This window comes from Acartia tonsa, chromosome 6 (assembly GCF_053477335.1).
Source record: "Acartia tonsa isolate MP-2025a chromosome 6, ASM5347733v1, whole genome shotgun sequence".
Classification (NCBI taxonomy): domain Eukaryota; kingdom Metazoa; phylum Arthropoda; class Copepoda; order Calanoida; family Acartiidae; genus Acartia; species Acartia tonsa.
In genome coordinates, this window is record NC_137265.1 from 19,043,066 (window position 1) to 19,070,368 (window position 27,303).

Consider the following 27,303-nt stretch of genomic DNA (forward strand, 5'->3'; position numbering starts at 1 on the left):
ATGCTATTGTAATATTTTGCAGTTCTAATGATTTAATATTGTAGTAAATTTGCGGAAATGAATCCACACTTTTTTTGAAATACTAGTAAAAATATAAAACTAACATTAAGGTATTTCAAATTTTAATGCTTTCCTTCAAAGTGCCCAGTAAGCAATGAAACCCCACCCCCAATTACACCGAAGCTATTTTTTTAGGGGGGAGACATATTGATAATTCACCTTTGCGAGGGGGGTAAACACATCCCTTTACAACCCCCTTGGACGTCCCATCAATTTGAAATTCTGAATTCTCTGTACGTGCCTGTTTTCTTCTCATTACCATTATTTTAATTTGATCAACATTTTTAACTTATATTTTTAGTTATATGTTATTTATTTAGGTTATTATCATCATAAAACACTTCCAAGTAAATAAAATGAAACTAATCTATTTGGCATATATGACACTGTTGGATGTAGAAGCGACAACGTCCCAGTTTATCTTACCTGGCAAACCACCAGTCTCCCTGGGTGTCATTAATGATCTCTAGGTGCTCCCCCTTCTTGAAGCTCAGGTCCTCGTCTGTCCTCGCCTCGTAGTCATACAAGGCTACAAACACCTGTAATGTAAAGAAAATATCATCAAACATTGTTTGAAATGAAAGAAATCACAAAAAGAATTTAAGTCTTGTGAAGCATGACCGACACACCGACGGACCGAAGTAAACTATACATTGGTTGCTCATTGGTATAGGGAATCTTCACCAATAATTTCAACTGTATTTAAAATAGCAGCCGAGAAAATCATATTCTGTCATAGTGTTACGGGCGTGCCAAAAAAAATTACAAAGGCTTATCTATAAAAATCTACACGACTTTTTTTCCAAAGGCACTAAAAGCTATATTACTACCCTACTTATTGTCCTTGTTTTTACTGCCACATGTTTTTATTTAACTTGGAAATTTTATTTGAATCGATTATTGACAAATAGGAATAAATAGCGGGATAAAGAGATATTCAAAACAACAAAAATAAAATATTAAAAAGAATTAATGTTAAGCTAGTATATTTAGTTTATCATAATACTTTCCTATGTTGGTTTATTTAACACTTGCCCACAAAAACATTTGATTAATACTTGAGTTTAGTTTAATTGTCAAAAATATTAAAATTCTCCACTGTTTTAAATTGAACTTAAACAGGATTTAATTATTCCACTTTATGTAAAAAGAGGAGAGTTAATTTAAGGAGGTAGGAGATATTGGACTGTAAATATACTAGTACCCAAAGTTGGCTTTAAAAAATTTGGGTACTTTTATTGAATTTTAATTGGTTGGTTCCAAAATAATAGTGTCAAAATTTTTACCAACTAGCAGCTACGCCCCTAGAAGCCTCTAGGGGCACTCAACGCTCGACCTCATCTCATTTTAAATTTGGCTTTTAAAGAGTAAAAAAAATATTTTTCTTTGGGGGGGGGGGGCGTTGAGTGGTTGAAGACACCCTCCCCAAAAATAGTTTAAAACCTTCCCAGGACATTCATTGTAAAGGAGAACAATATCAGTTCAGCGGTTTGCGAGATCCTTCGGAACAGACAAAAAACGCTTACTACTTTATATAATAGGATAATTTCATTATACAGAAGGAGTAATTTTGTTCACCATCATTGGGACTGTTAACTGGCTTATGATCCCTGGAAGGGAGTTCTAGTGTATGCTGTGTTGATTTTTATACCATATTGCAAATAAAGAAATTGCGTAAAAAATTGGCGTCATCCCACTACGCAACATTTACTTAATACATATACTAATATTAATATGTTCATTCAAAGCTGCTGGTTTTAACTATAATATTTAATAGCCACACTTATATAGGCGCAGCATTATTTTAATTATTGACGTACGTACGTTCGTCTGAACGGGACATACAATCACAACGGATGTAGAATATACATGCGTATATATTATGACAGGGGAAAAATTGTCGTCAATTTAGATTGCTAACATGGAACTCTCTTATTAGTCAGTTCGTTCATCCAGTATAATACTGTAATAATGAATAAACACTTAACAAACCTCAATTTGCTAATTCAAAATATTTTGTTGTTTGAAAAGCACACCTTTTGTATCGTACGTATTTTATATCACTATAGAAATTTTAATTTCACAACAAACTGAACAAAGCAGGCCTTTTCAATTATTTTTTTTAACGTAGGTATTTTAATAAAATGCTTTAATAATGTTGATCATGTAAAGTCTAAAGTTTCAAAAGAATGAATATTACTGGTCATGATCGTCCAAGTTTTTATTTTATATTGGAAATTTAACTTGCTCAAAATCTATAATAATTAATTTTCTATATTTTTTTAAAAATTAAAATTAAAATTAATCATTATTGAGTCAAAATCAGGAATATTGTGAGATACGACAGTGTATAATAAATTGATATACATTCTCAATTATGATGAACAGAATTAACTTCTAATGGACATTAAAATAGTTGGTTGAAAGGGTTGGAACCAACCAACTAAAGTTCCACAAAAGTATCCAAAGTTTTTAATCCAACGAATTATATGAAGTCGAAGGTGTTTTAAACATTGGGTTTCAGTGTAATTTATGACCCAATGTCCCCTCCCTCCTTGAATAAAAGTAGTTTTATGTTTAAACACAATTATTATACTGCAATTGTTACAATACAAAAATCTATACATGATTAATATTATTAGTGGGAAAATATTTTTCATCAGATGAAATATCCATCTATACTTTATCTAACCCAAAATCAATTGATAATAATGTCTTAGCCAAAGATTTTCAATCAAGCTGCTTAAGAATTGTTATTATCTTGACTTCTAAGTATTGGTTATGTCCAATAAGTGATTAACACTGGGAGGGAGGGGACATAGGACTGTAAATTATATAGGTACGTAAAGTTTTATAAAGACGATCTTTTATTCGTTGGCCGAATTTCTTTGGATACTTTTCTTAAACCTTCAATTGATTGAACAAACCTTTATATATTTAATTAAATTGTTATGCTATTAATTTTAATCTATAGAAGATACAATTTGTTTATTCTAATTGGGAGTGTACATCTATTTAGCTTCCATTGTCTTATACCTTAAAATCCCTTGATTAACATAACTGTTATTCATGAAATGATAGCAATCATGCTTTTATCAAAGCTTATAATTTATTAGTTTTAAATACTTTCCTATGACAATATAAAAATCTTATAAACAAAATTGTAATAAGATAATTTTAACTATTCTTTATATAGGTTTTATACGTTAGTATTGCATAAAATCCTCTCTAAAATCTCTAAAACGGATGGAGATAGAACGTTTAACAACATTTCATGACAAGTTAGTGTTAGTCTAGAGCAGGTTTTATGCTGTTTTCAAAAAAATTAAAAGGGGTGGGGGCGAAGTCACTTGCAATATAAATAATACATACGGTCAATTACGTGACATTTTGGCTGAAAGGCATAAGAAACCATTCCACAAGCCCACTTTATTACCGTAAACACGACGCGACGCTTATGTGTTTACTTAAACCAACCAATAAACTGAGTATATAAAACTATTTTTCAGTGCAGCTACTCTATAATTAGATGTTATGATTGTCCGTTAGTCTGCACCAATATTATTCAAGGAAAAAAAAACTTTAATGATTTGATTTTCATCTAACTATTACATTTATAACTGATTATAGAACACAGTAATAGAGTCTGACTGATTATGACGTAACAAAAAAATTAGCCAATGAGAGGCCACTATAAATTTTACCATTGGTCAATAACGGCCTCTCATTGGCTAACTTTTTTTGGTACGTCATAATCAGTCAGACACTATTACTGTGTTCCTGATTATACCTTTGAGGACGTAGCGCCAGACATTTGTGTTAACCATGCCGACAACCAACCCTTTTATTGAACAACCCTTGTCTGGAAGTCATATCTCTTCATGGTTAAGAGATGCCCCTGTTATGGGTCAAGGCATTCTTCTACTCATACTATTGAAGTCGTGCAACTATCATAGCAAATTTAGAATTTACAAATGTTAGAATGTTTAGTTATGGCACAGATTTGAGCCAATCATCTCCCTAACGGCAAGCGAATGCGCTCGTTTTGACACTTCTATCTCGGGTCTAAACATTACATTTAATGAATACAAAATTATTTTCTTATATGTTTTTTTTACTTTTCACTTATAATAATACGATAACAAACATAATATGAAAAAACTATTCAGTTATAAATCTTTCTCAACCCAATTTAAAAGGAAAAAAGTCTACTTCATCATTCCGAAATATATTTCAAGTAAAAAATACTCATTATCAATCGCATCTGGAAAAAAAACAACAAAATAAGTATATGATAAAACATTCTTTAAGGGTAAAACATTTAAACCTAACTTTGATAACAAATAATTATGATAAAAAGCAAAAAAGCATTATATAGGTACTAACAATTCACTAAGAAAAAATATGTATGACTTTACTATAAGATGGTTGTACAAAAAATGAAGGGGGAAGCGGTCAAAATAATGTGAATTGAGAGGGGAAGGGGGAAGGTTTGAGTTTTGTGGGGTGTCTATAGTAGCACAGCTGCTCTATAACTGGTGATTTTTTAAAAAAAATTGCAACTGCATTTTGACTAACAAACATAATATGAAATATTATTATTAAAATTGGTTGTTTTAATGTAAAACTACAGGCTTGGTTTATCTTGAGTATTTAGTATTTGTATATGAAAACGGGTCCGTTTTGTGTTAGTTAAGCAATGGATTTGTATATTATGCATGAATGACCATTAGGTGAAATTACAAAACAACAGAAATTGTGTGCAGAAAAAAATATCTAATAATTTTATCAAGATATCAAGAGCACATCTTTGAATATAATTTCAGAAATGCTTTATATGGTTTCGATATGGTTTGAAGCTATTTCATAGGGAAGGGTTAAAACTCAACATAAGAAAAGGCATTGATAAAGCCACTTAAAAGGGAACCCCATTCCTTAGAGGATAGAGGCGAAGTATAATGTACAATGAAACATATTTAAAAGTTAATTGATTTATATCTCAAGTAAGAAAAAATGGAAACAATAACTTTTTGGTTTGTTTGCAGGCCAACTTTCAATTATTTTGGGTAGGGCGGGAATACTGTACATCATGTAAAATGAACATACAATGTAATGTAAACGAATACATGAAATTTATTATTTCATTATTTATTTTAGGGATTGGTAAATGTCAAAGACCTTAGGCTAGCCGTTAGCGACTATTATATAAATCTTTCATAGTTCAGAGAAGCTTATTTTTTAGTTAGCATGTCTGTTTGTCTGTCTTTCAGTAGGTAATAAAATTAAAAGCTACTTATTGAGGAGAGGGATTATTTTTTAAAAAAGATTTCTCTTGGAAGGTTGGAGGTACCCTATCCCAATGAAACCATGATAAGCTTTACAATACAGGAGAACCATATCGGTGCAGCGGTTAGTGAGATCCTTTAATATATGCATGCACAGCACATACACACACACATGGACAGATATCCTGTCTTTTTTGTATAATGATTTGGATTGAGTTTGAATACTTCAATTAATCTGACATTAACAATGCCCTTACTAAATGAAAAAAATAGAAAATATTGAATCAATACTGTAATATATATTTTCTATTGATAATTTATTTACAGAAATAAATTGAATTACTTTGATTCATATTGTATTTATCCTCTTTTTAAAAGCGAAGCTTTTCTATAATTAGGGTCGGTCCGTCCGTCCGTCCGTACGTCCGTACGTCCGTAACGGATAGCTTTTTTCGTTAATTTAGACATGTTAGAATTGTCCTATCGATTTCAAATTTTGCATGGTGATTCCTTTAGTAGTTAGGTACGATTTAGAAAGCGTAGCAACTCTATAATCATTACCAAAATGTCCGTACGTCCATTTTTAACATATTGATTTTTTTACTTTTTTAAATAGCTTTTTTCGTTAATTAGGGCATGTTAGAATTGTCCTATCGATTTCAAATTTTGCATGGTGATTCCTGTAATAGTTAGGTACGAGTTAGAAAGCGTAACAACTCTATAATCATTACCAGAATGTCCGTACGTCCATGTTAAACATGTTGATTTTTTTACATTTTTAACAACAAATTTGTATGTGACCTAATTATCCGATTGGTCTGATTTTTGGTATACTGATTCCTGGGACAACAAAGTACAATTTTATAAGCGAAGCAACTCTATAATGAAGTCCTAAAAATGTAAGTATGTCCATAAACATTATCCTGTATCAAGCAGTTTTTCAACAAATTTACTTTTACAATTTACAATTTTGCTTTGACTCTTATACATTCGCATTCTGATTATTCAGTTCTGACATTATACAAGTGTTAATGTCCGTTTGTCCTACCGTTTCAGAGCTTCGCTTTTATGGATGTTGTCATCCTTGTTCATTCACATATAAATAAATTTTCACGAACCATTGGTTTTCAATGGATGAAAATAGATAAATGTCTTTATTTTTAGTTTTTGTATAACGGAGTATTTGTATCATTTTATTGGATAAAGAAAATAAACTTTCTAAATGTAATATTTAATTTTTTGGCTAATTAATTGCCAATTAATCACTTAGAATTACCTTTTTATTAAATAGACAATGAAATTTTAAAGCAATTTAAGTATCTAGTATTAAAATTCACTAATAATTATGACTAAAAAAGAAAATTTTCTATGCCTATTAGATATTGGCTTTGCTGAAAACCTAATTCTGCCTTTTCTCCATTTTCCTATGTGTTTGTACAGAAAGGGATAAATCATCACAAGAAAAATTATTTGGTCCTAATAAAGAAAACAATAAATGCCTTGTAAATGAATATATATAGAATATACGACAAGGGAAAAATTGTTGTTAGTTTAGGTTGCTAACATGGACATCATTTATTGGTCAGTTCGTTTATCCAGTAGAGGTTTAAAAAAGGAGAGGGGATGGAAGATCGTTCTTTAACTATAAGTTTCACTTTATTACAGTACATGATACTCTGGCATAAGATTCAAGTTATAAAAAATTCATTCGTAAATGACTTATTACGGGTAATAATTCTTTCCTATAAAATTATGCTGTAAGGGGAGCTGTGTTTTCTTTTGTCCAAACACCTCAAGAATTGAGTGAAGTAATAACAAAAAGACAACAAATGTTATTTATTATTTGTTTGGAAGTCCTCAATGTGCATGACAAAACGTTGTACCTGTTCCTAGGACTATACACTTTCTATTACGAAAGATCATAGTTTTTTCTTTAGATAAAATATCCCATTTGGTTCCTAGGATTTGGCACACTTTGTGAGAATTTGCATGAACCTAATTTTCACAAATTTGCCATAGTTATTGTATAGGCCATGCCGCACCGTATAACATTATGCATATATCCAATTTCAGGGAGAAAGGAACGACGATATAAGGTTTATGATACTTTTTTCGAAGGCTCGGTAGCCGCATTCATCGCAGAAACTGTAGCATATATCTCATCATGAAGAAAAGAAAAATATTTAATATGTAATTCAGTAGCCGTAAAAACTTTAGACCAACTGTAAACGCTAGCCCTGCAATTAAAAGATTGGTTTACAAAGGCTTACACATACGAAGTAATTGACGTGGTATAGGTAATGCTTTAATACTACAAACTAGCTCCGTATAAGGAGAAGAATGTGGATAAAAATAGCCTAAAACCAGATCAAGACTGGAATTTAAAAATAAAATAACCTCAAACTATCACAGGATCATGTTACTCATTCCTAAAATGAAGAAATCAATCGGTTCAATATCTTAAACTACAGACAAAAAACCCTACTACTTTATATAATAGGATGTGAGAAACTAACAGATTAACAGATTTCTTTGTACAAGTAAAAGAAACAATTTGATTATTCCTTTGTTCTAACTATGTATGATATATATATATATTTATGCAAAGTGATAAATGCATAAATTATCCCCTTTCCTTCCTACTAAAAACAATGGTATTTTAGGACTTTATGCATATCTAATGGGACATACTTCCTCATTGAAGATATAGATGAAAGGTCTAGTAACTGATAGAGCACTGTTTTTTTTATCAAAGCTGAAGGACAAGGTGCAATGTTGTTTATATAATGGATATATCATTACTTGAATCTTACTCCAGATTTTCATGTTTTTAAAAAAAGTGAAACTTGTAGCGGGCTGAAATAACGATTCCCCCCTTTATCCTACTCCTCCCCTCCGACTGGAAGAATGAACAGGCCAATAAACGAGGTCAATGCTAGCAAGCTAAACTGACGAGAATTTTTCCCTGTTATAATATCATTTCCTTTTGTATTCATAATTTTGAAGTCACCAACTTTTATTATTTAAACAATGCATTGCTGACAAAAGGATTGACTAACATATAAAAAATATTAAATAGCTTCGCTATTAAGAATATAAAAGAATCCAGTTCTATGACAATTGATTTAACAGTGGATATTTGAGAGGGGAATTATATATATAGAATTATTTGGAAGTTTATACCAAAATTATAAAATTATACACTGCAATATAAACTAAATATCAGGGATCTTAATGGATATGAAACCGGACGATAAATTGATTTAAATTGACACCACCAATTAAGATGAATAAAATTACCCCTAAAATTTTGGTCGCTAAGCGTAAGTAGGTACCATTCAATCAAGATTTAGAAATATCCAATGATCAAGTCAAATCTTAAGTTTAATAAAAAAAAAGGATTAATTACATAGCATATTTTTTTGTTTGTGAAGGTGTCAACATAATTTCAAGTTTATAAAAGCGTAAAAGAAAAAATGAATCTTTTATTAATTGGATTTTACTCCAGATTATCATGTACTCTAAAAAAGTGAAAATTGTTGCTGGCTGAAATAACGACTGCCCCATCCACCCCCTTTACCCGATCCCCTCCACTCCTAATGGATGAACAAACTGACCAATAAGTGATGTCCATGTTAGCAACCAAAATTGACGAAATTATTTCATATACATTCAATATCCATTAAAAGAAATATCAGAAAAAAAACAATGATATTGCAAATAATGTGTAATTGTAATTTGCAAGGTAACGATATAATTTTCGCCAATATATCATATCAACAAGTATATATACACTGCGACATTGTATATGTTAATCTTTTAGATGTTTATTCATTACGTAAATAGTCCTAAAGTCATAAGGCTTAGATATTTAGAGATTTTGTTTTAACCCCCCTACCAAGGGAGTTTCTTGAGTTGTGGGTTTTATTATAATTTTCTTATCTTTTAGTTCCAGCTATTTCAGAGATCTTAATTTAGGACACATCTTGTAATTTATCTCGCAAGCAGTAGAATTAACATGGTCAGTTTTAGTCTATTTTCTGGAGGGAAGGGGTGGTATATCAACCATCCTAGAGACTTCCACTTCAAACTGAAAGCCCCTGGAAAACGCCGCTCTAATTTTAAATATATAGAAACTAAAGGGGTTTGTTGCAACGTTAGAGGCCGAGCCCCGCGTCTGCCGCCTTTAAGCCTCAGTGATATCAACATTTCACGATTAAAAAAAAAAAAAAAATTAAAAAATCAGCCAGCAGTCTAAACCTGACCAAAATACACGGTAATCTCGCTTTAAAAGAAATTCCAAAGAATCCAAACGGGTTTTAGTTTTAGGCTTTGTCGCGGCAGACGCGCGTATGCCGAGCCCTGGTTAAAGGTTTGACCTTACCATATTTCCTAACACTGCTAACACAATAAACTCTGATTTTCAGTCCAAAATTTTAACCATATTTGATTGATACATCTAGATAATGGTGTGCATCGACTTCTGCACATGTATCAATTCACCAGAACAGCAAATTATTACAACAGCACAAACTGGTCCCTCCTCTTAACCTCTTATTATTAAACACTTAGCGGCTACGCCCCTGGAGGCTTTTAAAAAGCCTACATTTCATTTTCAATTTTAGTTTTGGGATGAAGAAGAAATATTATAGGATAATTTAGGGGGTCTTTTTTCTTGGGATTATTTCTCTTGGGAGTGTTAGGTACCCTCCCACCAAAAATAGTTCTGAGCTGGATCTTTAAATGTGTAGCCGTTTCAGTAGCAGTAGCCGTGGCCGTAGTCGTGGCTGTAGTCGTAGCGGTAGTCGTAGCCGTATCAATGTATAATGTTGATTTAAAGATCGCAATTAGGTTAGTGGCTGTACCTCTGGCTACGGCTACGGCAACGGCTACATATTTAAAGATCTGGCGCTGCACTATTTTGGACCTAAAATATGTTTAATTGTAAAAAGGAATATAGGTTCAGCGGTTACCTAGATCCTTTTATACACATAGACAGACAGACATCCTGTTACTTTAACATAAGGATTGCCTTTCATTGTGCATATAAAATATGTGATGATAAGCGGGAGTAAATGCACACCATATCTAGATAATGGCAAAGCCTATGCGTTAAACAATCTATCATTTTACATGAATTTACATTTTTCAATGGTAATTTAATTTTTTTATATAATCTATGATAATCAATTAGAAAATAATATTGAAAAATGGTACTTTTTTCAATACACAATAGATAAAATATAAATAATACCCCTAACGAAGATTAAAGTTATTGGTGGAAAAGTTTTGACACTTTTACTTTGTATAACTCCAATAAAATTTGATATTATCCCTTCAAAGTTTCTGAGCCAACGAGCTTATGGAAGAAAGAGTTGAAATTTTTATCTTAAAATAGATGCGCTACTAAAATAACAATTCTTAATTTATTTTGGATAATAGACCTAATTATTGAAAGTTTGAGAATACTCAGCTGTAAACTATATAGCTAGAGTTTTGCATTTAAATTCAATTGGCACACTCAAATACACAAATCAAAGATACCCAGGGTTGTGGAGCAGACAATTTCTTTATCTTTAGTATAGATCTACATACCTGCAATTAAGAATATAAATTGAATAATTCAACTTTTCAAAACATTGTGATGGTTGTGAAAAATAAAATCATTAGAAAAAAAGCTGAAACTCGCAATCAGTCTATAAGAAAGCTTTCTTGAAAAAAATCCAACGGTTTTACTTATGATCACAAAGAACTTTTTTGAGGGAGTGGTGTTTTTTTCTGGGTGCTATTTCTTTTAGGGTTTATTTTTGGTGATGAAATATATAAAAATATATTTACAAAAAAGGTTATTTTTGAACTTTTTATCATAAGTAATCCTACTGAAATGTTATTAAACCCTTTCTATTTTTATTTAATTCTAAATAAAATCCAAAAGTGCATTGAAGTTAGTTTTCTCCGGGGCTCGGCAGCTGCGCGTTAGCCGCGACTATGCCACATATTAAAACTCATTTGGATGGTATGAAACTTTTTTGGAAAAGAGGGATTGCCATATTGGGTACAGTTTAAATTTCCAGCAGAAGTTTTTTAAAAATTGTAAATGGTTGATTTCCCTGAGGATAATAGGCGGCTGACGCGCGGCTGCCGAGCCCTGGTATCCTCCCTCCTCTTATAGATGCAAAACTAACAAAATTTAAATTTATCAGCTCTATATTTGATGACTGACACCAGGAAGACTGAGAATGTACAAGAGTTTTAAAAGTACAAGGCAAATAACCCTTAAAATAAGGCTTCTAAAATTTGAATTAATATTTGGTTTAGAAATCTTTTTTTTGTTTTGTACATTCTAGTGAAAAATATTTGTAACAGTAGAGAAAAGCAATTTTGAACAAAATATGTGCTGTTCAAAATCGGACTCTTTATTAACCCTGATCCTATATTTGAATTTCAAGGGACCCTGCTATGTTACCTAAAATCGGATTGAAGTTTTGGTAAATAACAACTAATTACAAAGGTGCTACTGCAAAAGAAACGGATGGTCAATACACCTGTACGTGTCGTATAAATTAGCTCTTCTTGATTTCTAACTTTGTAAGATGATTCCTGTTACAATCACAACTCTTTAATCATCACCAGAAAGTCCGTATGTTTAAACATGATGTTTTAGCTCTTTTGACAGAAATTTTTGCTGATAAATAAAAAACAGCTGACGTATATTTTCTAAAAACAAAATACTTTTTTGTAATGAATCAGATGGTAGAATGTTAGGGCTCTCAAAAATTTGGGTCGGCGACCAGATTTTACCTGGATTTTAGCACACGTTGAGCCATCCATACCAGGATTAAGGTATAGCCAATATGTGTTACTACTAAATTAGGAAACCTTTTTTCATCTACTGATAAAGGTATATATTTGAAAAATCTACAATCCTTTATCCAACCCCTAAATATTAACCAACTACTAGTAACGAGAATAAAAAATATGATCATAATATTGCAGATTAAAGTATTCCATGATCCAATCCCTGGATCCATACGCTGAGCACACGTTTAAGGATTATATTTGAAAGGTGTTTGAAGCATTTTGTGTCATTCTTATATATGTACATATATTAAAACTTTAGAATATATTTCACTTAATTGAAAACAGAAAAAAATTAGTCAGTTTAATCAACATGACCTAGTTTTGTGACTTGAAATTTACTTACTGAACTGTAAAACGGAACACTTAGTTTTAGAAGCCGCTCTACTTATTACCATTCAACCAAAGTCAAGGAGGAATGGGACATTGGACTGTTTGTTTATTACACTAGTCCAAAAGTTGTATAATAACGTTTTCTTATTCGTTGGCTTAAGAACTTTGGAGACTCTTATTAAATTTTTATTGAGGCAAATGTCCAAACGTTTTAATCACTAATTGTAATCTACAGAAGAGGTAATTTTGTGTATCATCATTCGAGATATACATTAATTTATCGGCCATTGTCTTATCCCTTTAGATCCCTACTTCTTCTAAATAGTTTCTCGTATACGTGCCTGTCACACTTTCAATAAGTTTAAACTTTTATTATAAAACTTTCAGCGAACATAGATTGTTTTACCACGGAATTTCACCCATTTTACAATATATAATATCTATAAGAGAATTAGGTTAGGTTGAGTTAAGGTTTAAAGTTGTGCTAAGCTAGACTAGTTCAAGTAGTGGATTGTAAGTATTAGGTCATCCACAGAGGCTATAAACTTTCATGGAGGGAGAAGACAATTGGATTTTTATTACACTAGTCCCTAAAGTTTTATAATAAAGTTTTCTTATTCGTTGGCTTAACAACTTTGGGGACTTATATTGAATTTTACTTGGTTGGTTCATCAAGTTGAATGTCCAAACGTTTCAACCACTAATTGTATTTTACATAGGAGGTATTGTGCATTATCGGCCATTGTTTAATCCCTTTAGATCTCTGATAAACATTAGTTAGTGGGTGGAATCCCGCATGGGTGCACTTCTAATGGAACAAAAACTTTTACTACAGAAAAGAAAATGAGTAACTACTTTCACAGAAAAAATGGATTAGGCGTACGAATATAAAATACCATTCTTCTGAGCTTTTTGGCGACTTGATTAAACTTAATACAGGTAGACCTGACCCATATACTTTCGAAATGTTGCTGATTTTCCTGATAATCACGCAAAAAATATGTCCAGGTAAAAAAAATAGGAATCGAAATCTAATAATTATTTACCTATTGATAATAAAAACCATAATAAAAATAAAAAGTATGACTGTCAAATGTCCAACTGATGCTGTTTTAGGTGTGGAGAAAATTACCTGCCACCTCCAACTTTTGAAACAACTCCAGAAGATGGATCCAGAATTAGTAAAGTACATGTTTTTATCGTTTGAAATTCATAATTAGCTAGAAAAGACAATAATGGCTACTAATTTCAGACTTTAAAGACATTACCTGGATTCCGTGAACTTGCCGGCATATATCCTCCCGCTGTGGATAGCAAAGAGGAGCTGCTTAGCCAGGCCACGGAAGTTGTAAGTATTTATTTCATATTATGTAAATATTTAAAAAGAAAAAGTAATTGTAGCATTAAAGCAGGACCAAAATGGTCATAACTCAATTTCAATATTTGTTTAAAATCATTGTTAAAAAGTTTACTTTATAAAAAAACAGAAAATTGAAAAGATTATATTGTATTTAGAAAATGAAGTTTTCCTGTTACCTGTAACATTTGAGCCCTTAGAGGACATTTAAAGGAATTCTGAGGTTTGTTTGATTATTATACATTTTTTGTTAATTTATGTATTATCAAAATTGCCGTTAATATGCAATATAAAAAAGATTCAAGATATTTCAAAAAATAGAAAGACAATTAAAAGTTATAGTTAATAAAGAATATTTAAATCTTTTAGTTGTACCTGATTGTATCTGGAATCATCTTGTTCTATCTGTATACCTGCAAAAGCCCGAAAACAATAGTGGTTTTTGAGTAAGGTACAATGATTATTTAATATTGAATGAAAATTTATCATTTTAAAGATTTTTGAAAAAGAAAGAAAATAATGTTTTTTTTACTTACCAAGTTTATTTCCTTTTAAGATTTAAAAGTTCAACTTGCAAAGTGTGATGATGAAAAAGCTCCTATTTAAGAAATCTGCAATCCCTGACTAGGTAAAAGTCATTATATTTGTATTTAATTTATAAAATTTGCTAGTAAACTCCGGGTTATATTTTGTAGCACCATAATTTATTGTGTTTTTTGTAGCACCATATTTTCATATATTTAAAACATTTATAACTTGCAATTAAAAGAATATTTTTTTTTATGGAATGATCTTTAAACTAGCTACCAAATGCATAAACTTTCAAGAAAATTAATCTTGTTATTTTTCTTTGCAGTTTATTGATCAAGTCCTGGCAAGCCAATCAGCTAAGCCAACGTATATCAACTACCTGAGTGTATTCTTTTTCTACCAATTGTTCAATGCCTATTGCAGAAGACTATGGTAAAGCTTCCTGGTAAAGATGAGAAGAGAATATCTACATCAGATTGAGACTGTATCTAATGACTGAAAGTGGATTGTATCTGAGGTATAAAATTAATCCTTCCCTGGAAATCAGATGTCCTATACCTCGTCCCTGGAATAAAGGAAGCAACAAAACTGGACATTTGACAATGACAAACTTAATGGCTAACACCTGCTATTTCTGATCGTCTAGGAAAACCAAAACTTATAATAACTCATTTTCAATTTTCTTCTTAATAATCTACTTACAGTATATATAGGTCATTGTACCTTAACTGCACTTTTTTCTTTCCTGTCTTAGTCAGGGATCTGAAGGGATAAGACAATGGCAAATAAATTAATGTGCATCCGCAGTGATGATGCAAAAATTACTCCATCTGTATATTAAAATTAATGGTTGAAACGTGTAGACACACAACTTAATGAACCCACCAAACAAAATTAAATAAAAAAGTCCCTCAAGTTGTTAAGTCAACGAATAAGAAAACTTTGGGGACTAGTGTAATAAAAACAGTCCAATGTCCCCTCCTACCTGTGTCTTAGTACAACCTACTCTACTAAGTTCAGACAGGAAAGTACAGTGACCGATTCTGTACACTAAAGGTTTAAATACTGACACTCAAAAACTAAATAACGATTCAACTTTAAAGGGCGAATATAGGTTCGATATGATATGAGCTTATATGAAAGGTGCCATTTCATACTTTTAGAATATCCATGCCAAATTTAAAAATTCAAAAAAATCCTTAAGTAGATTTTGCAATTTTCTGTTTCAATTGAACATATGATAAATGAGATTGACGACAAACGGTTTATTTTAGCCCTTTACAAGACTTTTTTTTGACTATTTTGCTTAAGTTTGATTGACTATTACAATGGCACGCATCTTAAACTGTTTTTAACCCATTTTTAAAACATATATCAAAAATATACTATGACACCAGTAGAATTAAACTGCAGAGCCTAAATTTGAATTAAGTCCCCAATAAACTTTTTTGAGGGGATTTAAAAATTAATTTTACTGTTGCTATGGTCATTTTTGATCAGAGCAAAAGGTCTTTTTTTATTTGGGTAAAATTCGTAGCTTTTAGAGTGTTTTGCTTCATATATATAGTATTCTGGTATAGAGTAAAATTAGGCCTTTTGATTTCATCTAAATTAATTCATTAAAAACTTAATTCTTTACAATATATCAATGAATTAACTTTATCGTGCTTGGTTTCCATCACTTATTTAAAACACAAAAAAATTGGCTGTAAAGGGTTAAATAGTGAAAGATGACAACAAACGTTTACGCAATACAACAAATTTTTTTTTGTCACAAATACAAATATGATAAGATATAAGATTATTCAAACTTATTTTTTTAAATATTTTTAAAAAGCATGTATCTTTTATGTGTATAGTTTTCATTCTTTTCATTTTAATTAAATAAAAATTATTTAACTACATTGGAAATAAGTCACTTTGTGAAAACACTCTTTTTTGAATTGTAAAAAACTGAAATGAAACAAGGCTTCTAATTGGTTCAGACTTCAGAATAATATGTTTTATTTTAATGTTAAATTTCTTCTTTATAAATTATTGTTTTAGAAAAAAATTAATTGCATCGAACAGAGTAGATTTTTTATTATTGTATTGATATAATCTGAATCACATCAAATTGTTCTGTAAGAAACAATTTAACCCTAAACTAAAAAATGCTTTTGCTTCCATCAAAATGATCACAGCAACATATAAAATTGATTTTTAAATCCCCCAAAAAAAGTTTATTGGGGACTTAATTCAAATTTGGGCTCTGCAGTCTGATTCTACTGGTGTCATAGTATATTTTTGATATATGATAAAAAAATAGGTTAAAAACAGTTTAAATGATAATTTAAATGTTTATTATTTTAGATTATATACTCTTTAATTCAATTTTTAAAAAGCGTAGAAATAATTTGCGTAAAAGTTTTGACTAGGGTAAATAATACGTCTTAAAGTTTATTTTCTGTACAAAGATCATTGGTTAATTCTGGAAAATATAAAAACCCTGATGTACGCAATTTTAACACACACACACACAAACCTTAAAAAAACAGGGATTTGAAATCATTCTTCCTCCAAGAAAATTTTATCAATTATTTTTTTTTTACTTTTTACATTATTTGATGTTTTTTTAACTTTTAAATATTTTACTTTACATAATTTGTATTAAGGTAGAAGATGGGTATATTTACCCCTGATTAATTGGTTTCCACATTATTACGACTATCCTTTAACGAAAGCTTTTTAATTCAACCTTGCTACGAAGCCTTGTGTGATGCTAGGGTAATTGAGTTCTTAGGGAACCACACTTATTACATAATATTATCTTGAGTTAGAAAGGTTTTAAGCTATAAACAGACTTATACAATTAGATATGTCAATATCCTTAAGTTATTTATAATCTATATAATGGCACCTTTGAAATAAGCTCATATTATATCAAACCTATATTCGCCCTTTAAGAAGCAGTTTCTTGGTGATTATTTGCCTTTATACTTTTTAAAAATACCCACATTCTCAGTCTACTGGGTAATTATCACCCTTGATTGTTTTTTTCATTTTGTCTTGTAGCTTAAAAAGTCGCCTTGCTAAAAAAAATAAAGAAATTATGTAAAGTTTTATAGTGAGATGCCAGTTTGATAACCATGCCAGGCGGACATAAGGGCATATATAGATAGACGGACGACAGACCTTAATAATACAGAAGCTATGCAGTACTAAAAAAACAAATAACATAACATATCTCCAACATACAGAGATTATTTTTAGATTTGATAAGCATAACATTGGTTTTTCCTATGCAGTTCTGAAGGGAAACTACGTATTTATAATTTATATTTAGATTTAAGATTTTAATACCAGAGTGATATTTATAGAATGTCTTTCTGCTTAAATTTTTCAAGTAAATCTAAAGGCATCCAGTTTTATTTTGAGGAGATAAAATAAAGGGGCTTCAAAGGTTTAATGGGGGGATAATATTTTGTTATGTAATATTTATCCCTGAAATACAGGTTTTTATGAGTGATGGTTATGTTTGGTTTAATTGGGTTGAGATTTTCAGTTTGTGTTTTTTATTCATAGTTTGGACTAATATCTAATTTTTGTTTTATTTCTGGGGTAAGATATTGTATAACATGTGTTATTTAGACTTGGATAAATAATCTTATGTATTTTTTTTTTTTAAAGAGGGGTATAATGAGTGGTTAATGTGTCAGGGGGTAATCTTACCTTTATCCCCAACCTTGAAGTCTATGTGTAAACCTTTAAGTATTTTACAGGGATAAACAATTAAAAAAAAAAAAAATCCACCACACTGGAAATTTAGACTTTCAATTGAGTCAAAAATTTTTAAGGATACTATTTCGGCTGCGAATTGTGCCGGCAGCTGCAGTCTCAGCTGTATCTAATCCTCAATGATTTCCAATATTTATTTTGTTTATAATTGTAAAATGTGTAGTGTCCTATAAGGAAGTGTTATATTATTGATGTTGACTAAACCTCATACAACAAATTTAGACAAACCATTCAATTTGAAAATGTATTTGCCACGGGGGATTTAAATTCAGAATACGCGTAGGAATCAACAAAAGCAACAAGGGATGTGCATCTTTGAATTTCGCTTTTAAAATATTCTTTAAAACAGGAATAAACGTGCAAGGGGGGGGGGGATACAGGGGTGTCTATCCCTCTCAATTTTTAAAACCGCTCATTTTACCCCCTCAAATAAAAATAAAATAAAAATACATCAGATTACCCTCCCAAAACCTTTGATACCCCTTATTTTACACCCCTCAAAATGTTTTGACGTCCTTGTGTACAGTGGTATAATTTTCAGGGAAGCTACATATAAGTTTTAAGCATGTTATAAGCTATTTTGTAGGTAAAACTAAAAACATTACACCTATTTTGGGGCTATGGAGCAGCTTTTATTGTAAAGGATAAGCTATTTAACTACAATGATTTAAGTTTTTCAAAAGTATTTAATTAAAATATCTATAAAAATCACAAAGAATTATCCTTAATTAGAGTTTTCAAAAAGAAAATGCAATGCTTCTTTTGTGTTAATCGTGTTATCTAACTGTTTTATAGACAATATCATTTTTGTCGCCAGTGGAGCAATTTTAACCCCCGCCCCTTTTTTGTAGGGTTAATTTGGGATAAAACAATGGGAGGTAAACCTATGTACTACACCCCCTATTAGGGTAGACAAAAATTAGCCAATCAATAGCACTGTAGCAGTTTGTTCAAGATTTGATAAAAGTACCCGATGTTTCAAGCCAACAAATGAGATACCGTGTTTCTTTAGCTTAAGGGACTCGTAAATTCAGAAGGGGGGGGGGGGGAGGAAGTGGTGAATAACCTATACTAGTAACTTAACGGGATTATACTGTTTTGTCCTAATTAAAGAATCAGTAATTGTGTCTATTCTATATATTTCTTGGGATAAAACCAGAGGGATTTACACTTTACAGCGTTCATACAATTTAGTTAATTATTGACTTATGGCAGCCATGACTATAAGCTGCGCCTCTAGCATCTAAGGTTCTTTTTTCTTAGAAGAGATGGAGGGGATCTGAAAAATAGACCTTCCCATGGTTTAAAGGGGGGAGGCGAATGTGCTACTTTTTGAAACCAAAAGTAAAACGTGCATGATCTCATCCCATAAAAGAGTTATAACTCTAAAATTCAGCACAGCAGTTGCTTTTGTGGAGAACAATATGGAACTGTGAAGAAACGGCGGCGGAACCGTCAATATTTAAAAAAATTGCAAGTGTAAAGTGAAAATATAAGCGAAATTTTTATGAAAAAAAAAGTTTATCTCAGATGATCGAAAATTGTCTATTATGGCGATAAAAGGCAAAAAAAATCGGCGGGAAAAGGCGGTTTTCGGCGGGAACGGCGGTTCCGCAGCCGTTTCTTCACAGTTCCATATTGTTCGCCACAAAAGCAACTGCTTTGCAGATTACATAGATAGATCACAAAAAAATACTAATAAATTTATGGATTTACTAAAAAATTAATCCTAATATTTTCATCGCTTTGTGTAAATACTTGATTGAGTTAATATTCTCACAATTAAGAAGCGGATAACTGGACAATTAAGCTGTATTTGGTAAGACACAAATTTAGAAACATTAGAAACAAAACGCAATTAATTAATTTTTTTATGTTACATTTTCTTATTAAGATAAGCATGGCTGAAATTTGTACTGGTCCCAATAATTTTCGGACACGTTTTCTAATTTTTTGGCTTTTATTAAATCATGTTTGGGTTATAAAAACTTTTCTACCATTACCTATTTATCATAATTGGGGATGTGTACTAATTTATCGTCAACTGCCTTATCAATTGAAAAGGCATAAAAAGAAACTTTTTTGCATTTTGTAAAATTTTGATGGCTTGTTATTATCCTTGCTATCCTATAAAATTATTTGAGAGAAAATTGTAGAAATTGTTAACTGAAATCTGATGTGCCTTCACTTGCGCAAGTTCGCAAAAAGGCGCACCAAAAAATCTCGCTAACCAATGAGCCTAGATGGTCTTTTTTTACAGTGAAGCTTCTATTATGTCGAGGGAAGATTTATTACTATTATAGGGGCGTAACCATTACTAACTCATAGAAAAGAAGGAATTTAATGATGCTATGATTTGACTTGTGCAATTTTAATGTTTTGCAATTGTGATACATGCGCGGAAGTGAATACACACCTAAATGTGATTGACATGATTAAGCAGCAGCATTATTTATCATTTATAAAGTTCAAGGCAAATACACGCACAGTTAAGCTCAACTACATCTATTATTAAATAAATGGATATAGGATATAGCAGGATAAAACGAGAGGAAAAATTTGTTGTCAATCTAGATTGCTAATATGGACCTCAGATATCGGTAAGTTTGTTCATCCAGTAGGAGGGGAGGTTATGGGAAAAAGGGTATGGAAGGGGATAATCATTATTTTAGCCAGCTGCGAGTATTACTTAATCAGAGTACATCGCACCCTAAGGGGCGATTATTTTATATAGCCCCTTCAAGGGTTAGATATTCATCAGGGAGAGAAAGGACAATATTGATAAATATTTAAGTCTTTAAACCCCACACCTAAATAAAATCAGGAATTTCATTGATAATGATGGGGGGAAGACAATTCTATTGTTTATTTCCTATCCATATGCCCCTTTGATATAATCTATCAAAACATATTTTCTCTTACTGCACTGCTATTCTAAATTAAGCGCAAGTAGATCTGTGTGTAGGAAGGATCTGAAATTAAAGATATGCTGTGTAAAGAAGATATGTTGGTCCCCTATCTTCAATTTGTACCCTGAAAGTTGAAAAAGAACTGACCGTCACTTTATTGGCGACATGCTACTTTTATACATTCGGTTATAAAAAAGACAAAAATAAAATTACTCAACAATCAATATTTCTTTATATTTAATTTGATTTGAAACCTTTAAAATTGCTGATTGTACAAATCATCTTCCGATCTTTGTTTCTTTCTCTGCCTTCAAATCATTACACAATTTCAAATTACAAAACAAATTGGACATTTAGGAAAAAATCCTCTAAATGACATTTGACCCCTAGTAATAACCCGCCCCCTAAAAAGACACTTAGACACACCCCAAAAAAAAACATTTAGGTTCAGTCCGTCCGTTCGCCCGTCAGCAAGGGAAAGCTCTTATCATTAATTCAAGCATGCTAGAATTGTCCTATCGATCTTAAACTTGCCATGAAAATTCCTGTAACAGTTAAGTATAATTTAGAGGGCAAACCACTCTATATTTTATACCAAAAACAATTTTAGATGATTTATTTCAACCTATTCTTTTGATTTTTTATATAGATTTCTATGACTTTTAGCTTTAATGTTTTAAACGAAGCGAATATTAATTGTGTTGGTACTCTATGTTTGTTAGTGTTTGTTGATTTGTTAAATAATCACCGGGAAAGAAAGAGGGGTTAATAATGAGGTCCACTGACAATTTACGGGGATTGTTCCGACATTTTTCTTCCGAATTCTCGCATGACATTTCTCTGTCAGCTTTGTTTGAAATCCTCTAGTCCTTGTTAAGCATTTATATTAAACTAAGGGATAAAGAAATAAGTAAACTGGTTAAAATATGTATTTTCTTATAGCTCATTCATTATATTAATCCTAAGACTTAAATTTAAAGATAAAATAGTCTAAAACAACCTGGGGAGCTTCATAAAGCTTCACGCAATGGACTCAATTGGTTTTGTTGTTTACTAGATCACAAAGGAGAAATACTTTGTTGTTTATGGATCTACCTAGATTATATTCATTTTTTAACTAAAAGTTTTTATGATTTGTTAATTTAATCCTCCCTTTAACCCTGTAGAAATTGCATAAAGATTATTTCTTTGTCGTATTATTTGTCAATTTCTTCAATTTATTTGTCAGAAAACTAGCCTTCCTAGTTTTAATAGACAAAGAAAATTAAATTCTATATCATGTAATCAATTTATATAATTGTTTTATCAATTAAGATTAATCTTAGTGAAATTTATTTATAATTAGAGAATTTATATGAGTAAAGCCATACATACGAATAACTTATTAATTGAAAAAAAAAAACAGCGACTGTGGCGTAACACTTAACACATCCGCTCGTCGTCGAGAAGATGATAGGTTCGAATCTTGGCGTTATGACCGAAGATGTTAAATTAGGTTACTACTGATGCTATGTCAGGTGCACGACATAAATAGTTAGAGGAGGAATGCCTTGGCCCAAAACAGACACAACTCATTACCATCACTGTTAGGAATTCCAGAGAAAGGTCAAGCAATCAAAGAATTGACTATCTTATGGCTATGATATAGATTGCTTGATCTTTGTAAGAAAGTCGCAATTGTTAATGTTTTCAGCTGCTTCTCTTAAAGGGTAGGGCACTCTAATACATACTATTTTTTCCAAATATTAATACATTTTTATCATATAAAAATAAAAAAAGAATATCATTACATACTGAATATGATAATGTGTAAAAATAATTAAAATATTGTTGGCATAAAAGGATAAAAAGGAAATATTACATTTTCTACTCTCCTTGATAAGATGATCATGCTAGGGTTAGGTCGAAATAATAAATACTAGCGGCTACGCCCCTAGAAGCCTCTAGGGGCACTTAAGGTAGGAGGGGAAAAAGTCGACATCATCCCATTTTAAATTTGAGTTTCAAAAGAGAAAAAAAAATTTGGGGGGGGGGGGTGAAGAGTAAGACACCCTCCCCAAAAATAGTTTAAATCCTTCCCAGGACCTATAAGAAGCTTCACTGTAAAGGAGAACAATATCGGTTCAGCAGTTAGCGAGATCCTTCGGGACAGACAAAAAAACGCTTACTACTTTATATTATAGGATATAACGTCTAAATAATCGATCGCAAAATAGATCCATTAGTAACACCATTTTCTTCTTGATTTATGATCACTTACTGTTCAGTCCATTATTTTTTTGTGCTACGCAGCTTACGGATGTACTGCAATTCTCGTTAATGTTATCCTTTTATTATGTATTTCCATGTATTTATCTTATTTTGCACTCCTGAGGACAAAGGGAGCTATATATTAATTGATGAAACAATAATAACATGTTATTTGTTTTATTTATATGTTTAAGAATTATATATATTTTTAAATTCTGGTGTGTTGAAAAAAAGAATCTTCCTATCGATTTTAAATCTTATATGAAGCTTTTTGTGAGGTAGTTTTTAAAAGCGAATCAACTCTTTAATTATTAACAAACACAAATTGCGTATAATTATGGATTATAATTTTGAAAGGCCTATATTCATGACGAGCAGATACAATATTAGGAGTGTTGCATCTCTATAATCATGTCCCTAATGGCAAATAAGTCTACATTCGGAATTCACTTTTTACCAATACTAGCGGCTTCGCCCCAAGAGGTTATCAAAAAAAAAATTAAGGTGAAATTCGTAAAAGGACCAAGGAAATCCTCTGCAAAAAAAAGACCCAGGAAATCTTCTGCATAAAAAAATGGGGGGGGGGGATTTTTGGTTTTTGGGGTGGTTGGGGGTGTCCCATCCCCCAAGAAAATAGCATAAAACCACCACAGGTATATACCCTGAATAGTAGAATCCAATAGGTTCAGTGGTTACCGAGATCTTAAGCTTCAGACGGACGGACAGACGGACAGACATCATTCTACTTTGTATTATAGATTACTCTCATTGTTTTTTTTTTACATGATATAAGAAAGCGTTGTATTATTGGATAAGATAAGTGGGATATCCGATAAGTGAAATTTAATAGCTCATGTTTCGTGAAACCTTAAAGTTTGAAAAAAAGCAATTTCATACTTTTTATGTCGATGTTTTTAGTCATGTCGTCCTATTGATTTAAGTACTTAGTACCAAAAAAATGGTTTTGCTGAAACTCTAGGCTAAATCCTATAAAATTTCTTAGGCTTTGGTCAACTATCTTTTTTTTAATTTCATTTTAAAATTACCTTTTTTTAGATATGCAAAAAATGTTTCATGTTTATTTTATAACTAAAAACTAAGAATTAATGAATTTAAATGAAACTAATTTAAGTTGGTCAATGCAAAGATAAAACTTTCATTCAAATAAATCAAGAATTTGAATGAAACTGTTTAAAAACAAGGATGACAACATTCATGGTAGGACAAACGAACATGAACACTTGTTAAGTGTCAGAACTGAATAAACAGAATGTAAATGTAAAAGTCTAAAAAAAGAGTTGCTACGCTTTCTAAATTGTCAACAAAGTCAACAAAAAGAGCTGTCCGTTACAGACGGACTGATGACCCTAATTATAGAAAAGCTTTGATTTTAATAAGTTTTATTAACCTTTTAAATAGGTGTTGAATAAAATTATGCATAGAATTAGAATATGATTATAATTTACGTAAATTTATAATGAGGTGCGTAAAATTAGAATTAGAACCATATCATTATATATTCATATTTTGAATATTAATTTTTTATAAGCAAAGCTTATCTTTAATTGGGGTCTGTACGTCCGCTCTGTTTGTTGTTATAAATGTTAAATATTGGATGATAATTCCTGTAATAGTTAGACATGATTTAGAAAGCTTAGAAACCCAGAAAGCCTGTACTTTCATTTAAAACATGTTGAGTTAAACTTTTTTGACGACCCTTTATAAAAAATGATTATTCTATTCATTTAATTTTTGGGAATTTAATTCTTCGGACAACAAAGTGTAATATTTTTAGAGAAGTATCTCTATAGTCAAGTCCTAAAAATGTAAGTATATCCCTAAACAGAATAAACTGGCTGCTACGTTAGATACGTAACCTTTTTTAGTACATTTTTAATAAAATAATGCGCTTGGTTTAGCCATTTACAGTTGAGACTGTCAGCCAAAGGTCGGCCAATAAAAGGGTAAATGTTATATTAACCTACCTTAAGATGATGATGTGCTTCCGCTGGGTCAGGCAGCGGTCTTGCCGCTGTGGGGACACCCACCCCACCCACCACAGGACCATGCTGGCCGTGTGGGTGCACGCTGTGCTGGTGCAACATGGCTGCACCGCCGGGGGGCGCATGGGCGTGCGCATGTGTGTGAGCGTGGTGGCGAACATCCTGAGTTATGGGACCGCCAGGTTCACCTGGCAGGGGTAGTAGTTGTGGTGCTTCATGAATACCCTGATCAGCAACATTTTAATAGATTTATTCGTCATTAATAAAGGTTTTTGAAAAAATATTTTTTATTGCTTTCACTCAAACCTTAAGCCTCGACTCCCCCCTTTCCCTCACATTGTTTTTAATTGCTATCCCCTGATTAGGGTTCTAACCTTCAGACAATCTAACCTAAACTAATCAATAAACATGAGGAATTTCGTTAATTGTTTTCCTGTATAATTGTATATTTAAAATGTAGTTAAATCTTAAATATCCATTTATCCTACATAAATATTCCCTGTTAAGAAGAACTTAAAAAGTTCTTAAAAATTCAGCAAAAACAAAAATATATACATTCTACTTTTTTTATGTTAGTATAAAAGTAAAATTACTTATTCTTACATGAATAAGTACAAAAAGAATATAAAACAAAAAACCTTAAATAAGATGAAGCCATTTATAATATTGAATTCAAATCAGGGCTCGGCAGCAGTCCGTTAGCTATGGTAAAATCATATAAAATCGATTATTTAACTTTTAATTCAGCTGGATGTTGAAACCTTTTCTGATATGGCCTTTTGTCCATTTTTGAAACATGAAAACGGATTTAAATTTGCGCCTTATTACGCGCGGCTGCCGGGCCCTGATTAAAATGCGCGAAGACAAAACCCCGCACACGACAAATGTCATCATGTCACGAGGAAATAAAAAGTTTAAATAAAAAAGTATAACAATCGGTCACGACCAACCAGGGGATGGGATAACTTTTCTAAAAAAACGTATTCAAGAGACTTAAAATTATATATAGTAGATATAAAAAAGCTAATATTTAAATACAAAGGTTTTTAAATATAAGAGTGAAGTAAGTCAAATATGAATTTGACTTACTTAAAGCCGGAAATTCATGCACTATTGTTTTAAATCCGCTAGCTCTAATAGGGGCGGAAAAAAGTCCGACTATTTAAGGGTTAAGCATAGATCAAAAGACTAGTGTAAACTTTTATAGAATATTATAAACATAGATGTGGGTTTTTAAAAATCATCAGTAGTGAACAAAAAACCATCGATATTAACAAAAACTAAAGTTCTTTATTGTCGACAGCTAGTTGTTCGACACAATATTTTACCGATCAACAAAAGAACATACGTAATTAAACCATCAAAATAAAGGCTATGCAATCAAAAATCTAAATATTACTGAAAATACATATCCCTCACAATGACTAAATAGTATTGTTTTTAAATTTGGTCCAGAAATCGTGTGCTTGTAAAACTATGCATTACATTTTTTTGCATTTAGATTTGCCAACTTAAATAAGGATATTAATACACATAGATGTACAGTATATATTATAAAAGACAAAATAGTTAAATCGAAGAAAAATAACAATACATTTTTTTACTTCATCATGATGATTATTTTCCCCATAAATAGCAATTTGAACACCGATACCCCTCCCTTTTTTCAGAAAATATTTAAATTAAGGGGTTGGGTTGTTGTTTTGCCTATGCCTGACCTTTGCTGGGGAGGGGTTAACCCTGTTTGGCTACCCAGTATCCAATACAACCTCACCTAACCTTACGAAACCCAAACTTATTTTTAATACTTTGTGGAATACATGTAAAATATATACACGCGACACAAGGGAACAATGTCCACTTATCTCCATTGTCTTAACCCTTAAGATCCCTAATCAAAATAGAACTCTTAATTTTTTTATTTGTTATCAATGAAATGA

General features: G+C 31.3%; 1 protein-coding gene and 1 long non-coding RNA gene across 2 annotated transcripts in view; one reads left to right on the forward strand and one right to left on the reverse strand.

Moving 5' to 3' along the window:
* The window catches only part of LOC145323203 (tyrosine-protein kinase Src42A-like), a 263,675-nt gene extending 238,090 nt beyond the window's left edge, over positions 1-25,585 (reverse strand). Inside the window, exons 1-2 of the mRNA XM_080165652.1 lie at positions 25,346-25,585; positions 487-599 (exon numbers count right to left, since the gene is read on the reverse strand). Coding sequence (XP_080021778.1) covers positions 487-599; positions 25,346-25,465 — 233 coding nt within the window. The 5' untranslated portion in view covers positions 25,466-25,585. The remainder of the gene's footprint in view (positions 1-486; positions 600-25,345) is intronic.
* On the forward strand, positions 13,620-15,028 carry LOC145322020 (uncharacterized). The gene is made up of 5 exons (XR_013880488.1): positions 13,620-13,884; positions 14,052-14,116; positions 14,263-14,344; positions 14,450-14,521; positions 14,750-15,028. It is a non-coding gene; the product is annotated as an uncharacterized LOC145322020 (long non-coding RNA).
* Positions 25,586-27,303: the final 1,718 nt, after the last annotated feature.